The sequence below is a fragment of the Odontomachus brunneus genome, unplaced genomic scaffold, assembly GCF_010583005.1.
Source record: "Odontomachus brunneus isolate Ranch 3 - 2012 unplaced genomic scaffold, Obru_v1 Obru_scaffold_188, whole genome shotgun sequence".
Classification (NCBI taxonomy): Eukaryota; Metazoa; Arthropoda; class Insecta; order Hymenoptera; family Formicidae; genus Odontomachus; species Odontomachus brunneus.
The window spans coordinates 218977-229480 of NW_022639638.1; the positions used below are offsets into that span (position 1 = coordinate 218977).

At 31.7% G+C, this 10504-nt stretch overlaps 2 protein-coding genes across 6 annotated transcripts; one reads left to right on the forward strand and one right to left on the reverse strand.

Moving 5' to 3' along the window:
- Positions 1–46: 46 nt before the first annotated feature.
- LOC116851708 lies at positions 47–6513 on the forward strand. Of its 5 annotated transcripts, none has more exons than XM_032831392.1 (9): positions 47–195; positions 1279–1418; positions 1932–2105; positions 2611–2734; positions 2889–3069; positions 3151–3364; positions 3470–3620; positions 4295–4458; positions 4667–6513. In XM_032831392.1, exons 2-9 carry the CDS (start codon positions 1296–1298, stop codon positions 4787–4789), a joined length of 1254 nt encoding a protein of 417 aa, XP_032687283.1. In that variant the 5' UTR covers positions 47–195; positions 1279–1295; the 3' UTR covers positions 4790–6513. The 5 variants fall into 5 exon arrangements, with proteins under 5 accessions (XP_032687283.1, XP_032687281.1, XP_032687282.1 ...); XM_032831390.1 differs by having other exon boundaries at positions 49–195; positions 431–1418; XM_032831391.1 differs by having other exon boundaries at positions 59–195; positions 1077–1418.
- A 516-nt stretch (positions 6514–7029) lies between these two features.
- Positions 7030–9286, reverse strand: LOC116851709 (eukaryotic translation initiation factor 3 subunit M). The gene is made up of 7 exons (XM_032831396.1): positions 9116–9286; positions 8659–8838; positions 8485–8579; positions 8185–8403; positions 7802–8070; positions 7589–7732; positions 7030–7275 (listed from the first exon to the last, which is right to left on the reverse strand). Exons 1-7 carry the CDS (start codon positions 9158–9160, stop codon positions 7052–7054), a joined length of 1176 nt encoding a protein of 391 aa, XP_032687287.1. The 5' UTR covers positions 9161–9286; the 3' UTR covers positions 7030–7051.
- Between the last annotated feature and the right edge of the window lie 1218 nt (positions 9287–10504).

Here is a 10504-nt window from a genome sequence, read left to right on the forward strand (position 1 = left end):
CTCGTATTTCAACTTCAGTACGAACAATTCGGAGGGAGAGGCATCGCGTCTAACTACTCGTAGACCGTGACTGTATTTCTTTTGATCTCATGTCTTTTTAGGTTTCACGCGAAATATTTGGTTGAAACTATCAAGCAACATTAGTCTTGCGACAAAATAACGGCTAACTTCAGATATACGAGCACATTTGACATCGTATGTATGCATTATTGATTACGTTAAAAAAACAACGATTGCGCAACGGTTGAGTAATTCGTCAACATAATCATTGGTCCAAAGTTAGAGATCTAACAGTAAAAACCAATATTCACTAATCGCTGTGTTTTCTGAACGCAGCCATTGTCACCCGAGTCGATCAATTGATTAGCAATGTATTTTTGTGTATTTACGATTGTTGAGTAGCGTGTTTGTAAATCGTGTTTATTTTTAGTCGCTCAGGGCCGCCGAAATTTTCATAAACACTCGTCGCTTTGCGCTACCATCTTGCCTTCCTATTTCCCCCTCACCGTCCATTCTCTACATGCGTATCAACGAGAGAGACCGGCGACGTGCGATCGTGCGACACTCGCGTAAGCATTCCGACGTACGCTGGTTCTCCAGTTCTATGTAAACACCGAAGTGAAAGCAAATATTATTAGCAACAATTCGAGCGAAGCAGAGGCCTGCTCGTTCTCGTCGGTCGCGTGTTTTAGTACCTTTGCCGAAATCCTCGAGATCTTTTCACGAATAGCCTGACAGACAAGTTGGTCAGTTTGTCCAATTCGACGGATAGATTATCGAAGGTAACGCTTCGTACATCAAAAAAGAGAGGGGAAGACGAAGAGGAACAAGCAGAGAGAGAGAGAGAATCTTTTGTCGCATCGGCTTTCCTATATCGATCTTTCAGAAACGGCAGCTTTCGTGAGTTCAGTTGTGCCACAGCGGTCTCGTTCATATTGTCATTTATTTTCCATATCTGCTGTTTTCTTAGTGAGTCAAGAATCTTTGTGTTCAGAATCGAGTGAGTAAGAGAGAGAGAGAGAGGAGAGCAGTGCATAAAAGCTGCCGCTTCGGCAATCTTTGTTTTATCTGATTAGTTATTAGTGGCGAGATATCGTGGTTCACGTCGATAGACGACGACCTTTGTGATCAGTCTGTGAAAAATCTGAGTGGCACGAATTCGGGAGAAGGGAACAAAGAACCAGTTGGGATTGTTGGTGTATCGTCAATCGAGTGGTTCATGGTTTCTTCTGTTTTCGATTTTTCGGCGGAAAATACTTTTCTCTCGCTTACCGTCAGTGCTGATCGATCCAAAGATGCACATCACTTGCAAATGCCTGAACGTGTCCATCAGGTCCAAGAGCAGTGAACTGCAGCCAGTCGACATCGAAAAATTCGAGCTAACCGAGTTGGAGCGCGCCGATGATTTCTTTCGCGAGGTATTAATTTTTAATTAATGTGTTTTCAGCTGATTTTCTAGCGCCGACGACTTCTCGATAATTATATTTTCTTAAAAAGAAGAAAAAGAAAAATACTTTCGCGGGTGTGCGTTGTCACGTTTGTTGCATACCGGCTTAGTACGAACTTGCGATATTTGTTTTTTTCTCTCGTGTTTTACTACAGTATCAATATCGATGTAATCTTGGAATTTAATTTTCCGCGCCACGAGATTAGTTTCGTCATGTGAACTCGTTGAAATTGCTCTGATGCACGACTTTCGTTTTTTTTTTCTTCAATGCGATAATACGATGTTTCGCGATCTTTGCTTATCTTTCATTTTGCGTATACCTTTCGCGACTTAAATACACTTTACGTAACACACTTGTACCGAACATATTAATAATTAGCTTTAATTCAATTTGAGATTATCTGATTGTAGTTAAAAATAATTAAAAGTAATACATTATGCAACAACAATAAAATGTAATAAATATTGATTTTATCTTTTACAGATTCTGGCAAGTGTACCAGGGTTGGAAACTATTACTAAGGAGCAGCCTGGCTTAGTTGAAATAAAGAATGTTGGATCATGGATTATACATCGTTGTTACAATTGCTCAATGTATACTCATGCTGTTCATAGAGAATATGGTGCTGCTTTAGTCCTTATCAATAGCAATATTGTTGTAAGTACAAGGGATATCATAAATAATATTATATGGTTACATAATATAAAATAAAATAATAATGTTTGCCAAATAGTATAGTATAGTTCTTTTCCATATTGTAACATATAGATTGTAACATATAGATAATTTCTCATTTGATACATATCAATCTATTTTAACTATTCACATTCTACTTGTATAAAAATTAGATTTTAATTTGCATGTTATAAATTTTAAACAGTATTGATTACTGTGCAATAGTTGTTTGTATATATAATTTTTTATCTATGACAAAATATAACACTGGAAGTTACTTGATAAGTTAAGTAATTGATTTGATCAAAGATGATTATATTTGCACAGAATTAATTGAAATATATCTTTACTCATATCATATAAATATCATATCATATAAATATCATATCATATAAACAGTTAACAGAAATCTTGTGAATTTTGTATTACTTTTTATGCTTTTGGTTCTTAACTAATAATCTTAATTAAAATGTTATTTATATTTCAGTTATTATCTGAAGAAATAAATAAATTAAAGTCCAATCCAGATTACAGTCCAGTATTTAGGATAGTAATTGATCACAGTGTGGAAGACTTAGATGATTACCTACAACAGCCTAATAAATTTTCTGGTACGTAAATATTGTGCCTGTATAAATTATATATATATATATATGTGTGTGTGTGTGTGTGTGTGTGTGCGTGTGTGTGTGTGTGTGTGTGTAATAGTACTCATTTTCATTGTGTTTTAATTGAACATTTAGATATCTTCTTTCATTTTTGCAGTGTCACAATTACCTAATGCAGTTCAAGTGGCTCTAGGTGGATTACAACGGCAACTAGAGGAAGCTGTGCAACGTCAAACGGCGGTAATAGAAGATAAAATACGTGCATTTACCGCGGAACAATATCAGCTGTTGGAGCAATTTCGTGAAAGAGCACACAACGAACATAGATTATTATCAAAGTATGCTCAATGACTATCATTTCGCAAGTACGTGCCGTATTATTACGTAATAGTAATCATGACTCGTTTGTTCCAAATTAGACTAGTGTGTAAAGGAGAAGAGACAAATAGAGTAACCAATAACATAGAAACTCCGCCGACAACTCCTGACAGCTTTAAGAATACTTTGACTACCTCTGCAACCAATATGGTGGACGGCCCAAAATCCACTGTAGCATTAGATGATACAAAAGTTTTTACTGGCTCAAATGTTAAGCACGAGGCAGCTCCTAGGCACTCTTCTAATTCCGCTAATGTAAGTCACTTTTACGATCTTAAGTTTTTTCGTTGATATTGATTTATTTACGGATATTCTTATTGCAATCATTTATACAAATTTGATTTATAATGAACTTTGCAGAATGAAAGTACGAAAAAGAAAAAACCGTTATATATTTGTACTAAAAGATCAGTTAGCTTTGATACAGAAACAATGTTTACTCTTGATGGAGTAGAAGATACAGATGCCCCTAATCAAATACAATCTTCGGAAGAGGAATCTGACACTGATGGTAATATTATCCATTAAATATTATATATAATATTTGTGTCTTCAGTGATAACGTAATTTTGTGTAATTGTACCACTAAGATAGATGGTAGTATTGTATATTACTTAGCATTGAAGTAATTTATTTGGATTTAAAACAAAAAAATAATTTATTGCACCCAATATTTAGCAATTGGGTCCTATTGGTCATTCTTTTTTATTAGTATACTTTCAAAATCTTTACAAATTGTTTATATCACGTTGACGGAAGAAAAAGAGAGAAAGAAAGAGTTAAGATTCTATTACTTCTATACAATAGTTTTGCTTAGTATACTGTCAAAGTTACAGTTACCAAATTAGAATGGTGCCTGACTCAGCAAGTTTAGGAGAGGTCTAGATTCAATTCCTGATTGAGACAATATTTTTCACAACACTAATAGTAGTTTCCTATCAAGATTTGAGACTTATAAAGGAGAGGGAGGAGGGAGATATCAATATTAAAATTATTCATGATACAGAGTTAATTCGATATAACAAGGAGGTTGGCTAATTAGTATTTCATATACATAACAAGTTCAGAAAAATGTCATAAGTACATATATTACACTGTTGAACAATTTTATCTTTTCACTGTTAGATGAAATGATTATACCCAACATTTAGCAACTGATTTCTCTTGACTATTCTATCACACTAGAAGTCAAGAAAATAATTTTTGCAGATTCAGGCCAAGATGAAGGGATTCATATGCCAAAAGGTCAACGGGATGGTCATTCCACTTTGGCTAAATCGCTACCTGTCACTGTACCCGCTTTCCCTTCTATGATTCGTCGTAGAGTACAAGATCAAGATGACGATCAGGTAAAATTATACACATATTTAAAAACTTATAATAATTATATATATACATATTATACAAGCTGTGTATGTATATATATATATATATATATATATATATATATATATATATAGGTTTCCTCTGTTTCGATTTTAGTTTCGATCAATATTTTATCAAGATTTAGTTATGAATCAATATCTCTTGTGTTACAAACAAAAAATATGATTACAGCTGCCTGGTGATCCATTAGACCCGAACAATATTCGAGCTTCAATTAAAGCCTTAGCTAAAAGCGTCCATGGTGATACAATATTTGGAGACTTACCACGTCCCAGATTTTCTACTCAGATCTGACTTGTCAAGTACGAGCTAAGAAATCCACTCGGCATGTTCCAGTGCTTTTGATACAATATATCATAATCCCTATCACATCCGTCATTTGTCTTTCAAACAAAAGTTGCAAAAGATTTATGTATACATTAGAATAAATATGGTCAGTTCTGCAAAAGTACAGAACTCTATGCATATTTTGTAGAAACTTGAGGGTATGCCTTAATTCGAGGTGTTTCGGCTATCTCTAAATTTATTAAACAATACAAATATTTCATAAAAATAAAAGAAAAAAGAACTTTATATGTTATTTAAACCAAAAGTTATACTTGCAGGTATGAAAAAGATTCTCTATTAAAAAGTAAGAAAGAGGAAAAATTAAAATAGTTACAGTCGCCTAAATATACGTCTGCAAAATCTAAATATATTTAGTACAATAATTTAGAATTTTATTCAAGTATAAGTTCACTTGCAATGTTTATGTACTATACAGCGGACTGAATATTTTTTTATCATTAACTCAGGTTGCAACTACTTAATATATTGTAATACAATAATTCATAATAATAATTATATTGCGCTATTGCATTGCTGATGTCTATAAAATGTTATGAACATTTTGCAATATTACATTTCATCTCATTGTGTTAAAGATTAAAGTGCTATTGATAAATTCAGAGATGGTGTCAATTATAAATACGGATACTTTATATAATTAATGGTACATAAAACTCAACGCAAGTGTGATTATATAATTATAGTGAGACAAAGGCTTTATGAATAATAATTTCTTATATATAGGAATTAAGATTTAAAAGTAGATTATTAAATGTTTTGTATAACACTACCACATTTTATTATCTATTTTTAACGATATTTTTTCCCACCTTCAATTTTATTTTGATATATTGACTTATATTAAGTATCTTATTATGTAAATGTTGTGTGAGTACAAGATAATTTTTTTGTATCACAATGTATTTGATTTTTTACTAAAAGCCAAATATACTGCAGGTGATGTAAATTGTATCTATTCGCGTGCGCGCACGCATTTGAAATTTTTTTATTTAAATCTGAATATTGCTAATTTGTTTTTCATTTTATATAACAAATCTGCAAGAATATCATGATCACACACACATACACACACATAGAAGTAAAATTGTACAATATACGATATTAATATTTTTTTCACATCCAGTTTTGTAGTAGTTTATATATATGTAGTGTTAAACATATATTTTTATATTTCTTTATGGAATGTATATGATGTGTCCTAATTCGACTATACATATGTACATTCATAATTATTATCAATATATTAATAGTGATATTACTTTTATATTAATATTGACTTTTTAATATTACACACACATATAGATATATGTCAAAAGAAATTACAAATGCTAATGTCAGATATAAACATCGTTTAATTTTTATTTTAAATTAAACTGATTTTTGGTATATACATTTATCTTTTAATATTCATAAAATTTATCAGTGCGTTTTTCTAGCAAAATGTAGAATATATTACAATTAATTTGTAAGTTAAGAAAAGAGGAAGATATATAACGCACGAGTTAGTACAAAAATCTCGTTTCACACTTTTAAAATTCACACTTTATTACATTTACTATATTATGTATATTTCTTATTGTTTATGCCTCTTTATAAAAAGAATCAATGATTTGTAATAAAATTTATGTATATCAGAGTTAATTTTTACAAATAAAAATGCAGACAAATTATTTGAAATGGTTTTATTAATTGTTTAAGAACAGTTGTACTAATCGTTACTTTATAAACGATAATACAGTTATATTATTACATTTGTCGGATTCTGTATAAATTGTTAAGTTGACTGATTATTTTTAATTACTAGATATTGAAAAATACAGGAACATATTAAAAATATTGAGATAAATAATTTTTAACAAATTGTTAATATAACTTGGTATGTATTGTGCAGATTTGAATTGTATCATTCATTTCATAGAGATAATTCGACATAAAAAACGCAATTTAAGATAATTAAGTCTAGCTTTTAATGAATGTTTAAATCTATGTCTGTAATCAAGGCCTTATAACAATTTTTCCATCGTATAGTAGCTTTTATTTTTCATATAACTCTTATCAAATGCAAGTGTAATACTGTAATATAAATTATGCTTACAGTTGGATCCTTCCTTTTCACTTTGCAGCTAGACTTGATATATACGTCGGAGTTATGCCAATCATTGTATTGTATTTCCACGTGTTATCTATTTATGAAATCTTTTAGTAACGTCAGTGACCAAGTGCAGCCTTATTTTTCGTTGCGAGTTCTATTTGTGCAGCGGCTACGGTCTTCATTCCGTCTTGAACGGCCGCGAGATTAGCTTTCCAAGATACGAGTAAATCCCGTAATTGCATCCACTGCGGACGACCGAATGTTCTATGCATTGTGCTCGAGATTAATACTTTACGACCTGCTTGATCCATGCGCGCTCTTACAAGTTTCGTCTTTAAAACTGAAAGAGATAAATAGGTGCAACAATATGTTATTTTTATATCTATTAGAAAGCACTTTGTGCATTTTACATCAAGTAGCCCTAAAATTGTCGAATGCCTCGATAACTTAGTAAAAATATAATTCTACTAAGCCAGTACTGATTCATTTAATATACCCTGCCTAAATAAGATCTCCACTTAAAAAAATAATGGAAACTATTTCATTTACACAGGGTATAATTATCACTATATAAGAAATATAATATTTTGATATATTCATAAGAAATTTGATATTTTGGTAATGAACAGAATTGAACAGCAAAAATAGCTTACCATCAATTATGAAACTTTCCACTTCAGTTTCACTGATCTGCAATTCTTCTTGTATTGTATCAAAAGACATTTCTGGATTAGTCTCAGCAAGTTGCATAAAGGTCAATAACCTCATCTTCTTCATGTTTTGCTCATGATTCAAACCTACAAAATAAATAAAAAATCTTATTATCTTAATTAAATATTTTTACCTATATTAAACGAAGTACATACCAAGTTGATGCTCAACAAATTCCTTGTGATGTTGATAGAAGTATAAATATGCTGGCAATTTGTCTTGTACAAACACAAGAAGTAAATCATGTATTAATTCGCCCTCCAGAAACCTCACAGGTTTCAAAGCCAAGAGTGGATCTAATAAAAATGTATTTGGATCTGCTAACGCAGCCAATATACAACGTTGTGCATCTTCTCTTGCTGCAGAAGCATTCTCTGCTGTGTAAGTCCCTAAGAGTTCTACCATGACTGCTGCTGCTTGTTCTCTAAGATTACACAAACATATCTATAAATACTAGTATTCTAAAGTAATTTATTCTTTGATAGAATAGATAAATCTTTAATATTTAACATATCATGATAAAGGTCCAAGTAGTTACCCTTGTTTGCAGCTTAGGAGAACTTCATGTAACAAACGCAATAATTTCTGCATTTGTTCATTTGATGGTGGAAATGAGGCAAATTGTTGCTTCAATTGATCTATTCCACCATATACTGCTTTTACCTGATCAACATTGCGGGCTATTTGTACTAAATGATAATAAACGTGGTATCTCATTGGAGAATCATCAGCCAAAGACTGGAATAATAGCCATAAACTGTAAAAGTATATTATTTGTTACATTGAATAAATTGAAATCCATTATTTCGCACATATGTGAAAAGAGACAATATCTTACGCTTTCAGGCATACCAATCCTAACTTATACCCAGGTGCTTTTATAAGTTTTTCACAAAATGCTAAAATCAGATTTTCTGCACGTTCTGTAGGTATCTAAGATCAAAGATGAAGAAAATGAAAAAAAAATAATATTAATATTTATTATGTAGACAATGCTGAATATTAAACTTACCAAGATCATGATAGAAACAATATCATTCAATACAGATTCTATTTCACTTTCGTTTCCTTCTTTGAAACATGCCTCACATACTCCAATGATCTTGTGCAAATCATCTTCTATACCTTTAGGAGATTTCTCTTCACTGATTTCTGCACCAAGGCTCTTAAAATATACCCTCAGCTCTTGCGCCTAGTAACAATATTTAATTAATTAATGTGCAATTTTTGATAACATTTTTATATTCACTTGTGTTAGTATTTATTATCGTAATTTTAATAATTATTGTTATTTTATTATAAAATATATCAATAAAACTATAACATTTTTTGTCATGTGTGTATAATTATCAAATAACCTAAAAATATTACAGATGGGATAAGTGTTTTAGAGCTACTTTCTCTGTATACAGTCCACGAAGCTGCATACAAAGGAATTGATTATATTTTAAATATGTAAGCAAATTTACCTGATCATCCAGCGGCAATTCCATAAAAATTGGTGGAACCTGCATTTTGGTGAGCAATAGCACGTTTCACCGTGATAAAATCCAATCAGTAAAGGTTAACGAAAGTTACGTGGAAAAATAAGTGACACAAGTAAAAGAATGTTACGCCAGAGGTCTGTTCTTTTTAGCTGAACTGTCAGAACTAGTGCAAACTAGCTGAACTAGTTGTTGGTATTCCTGGCCTAGCTGAACTAGTGCAAAGTAATTCTGTGTGTCACAGCCCTTATGCAAAATTCACACTGCGTCCAATGTCCGAATTACGACGTCCGATATCCAACAAGAGAACAGTGGTAGAACTGATGTAAAAAATAGACGAAGAAATAGAAAAAAATTTTTTGTTTATACAATTACGTGCAACGGTTTATCGTGCAACAATTCATCGAGTTGTCACACGTGATTGTATAGACAGAAAACGTGACAGAAAACTTCTTTCTATTTCTTTGTTATTATTTTAACGTACTCCCACCACAGCTTTCTAATAGAGAATTCAATTCTCCACTGAAAAACTGTCCTCCTATTGGATATCGGACGTCGTACATCGGACATCAGACGTGGTGTGAATTAAGCGTCTTCTACAATGGCAGTAGGAGTAGTAGTAAGAAATAAGCAGTAAGTAAATAGACCAATCACAATCGATTATTTTTGAAACGTGAGAATGGAATTGGTCAATTTGCTTACTGCTTATTTCTTACTACTACTCCTACTGCCATTGTAGAAGACGCTTTAGAGATGCTCTTAATTCTTAATCGATTCGATTCTTTCTCTAACAAATTTAGGGAAAAAGGATTATTGGATTAATAAGGGATAAAAGGATTAAGGTGCGGATCCAATGGTCTGTAAACATATCCGTAACCATAAATAAAATCGAGTTGTGATTGGTCGTGATATATACACGCAATGGGTGCTTTCCAATTGCTTAAGTCCCGATCCACAATAGGTGTAGTAAGTTTTGACCGCTTGAAGCTTTGAAGCTTATAACCGCTATTGGACCGCTAGCCGCTATTTTACGTCTGCAGCAAAACATTAACATCTGTAGCGCCGCCAGGACAACGGCTATTATGTAAACTATCACATACTTGTGATTTCTATTTTACCATGTGAAAGATATTTTGTGTGGTGTCCGTGATCATAAATTGCAGTTATCATTAAAATACATGAAAAATTATTATGATATTTCTTTAATCGTCAATAACAAACTTTTTTATTTTTTCTTCAAATAAAATATTACATTAAAAAAAATATAACTTTGCTATAATATAAAAATGAACAATTTTTAAAGTAACAAGAAAAAAAATCTGCTTTGCAAGGAAAATATAAAAACACAAAATAAGATATTTATATAATTTCATA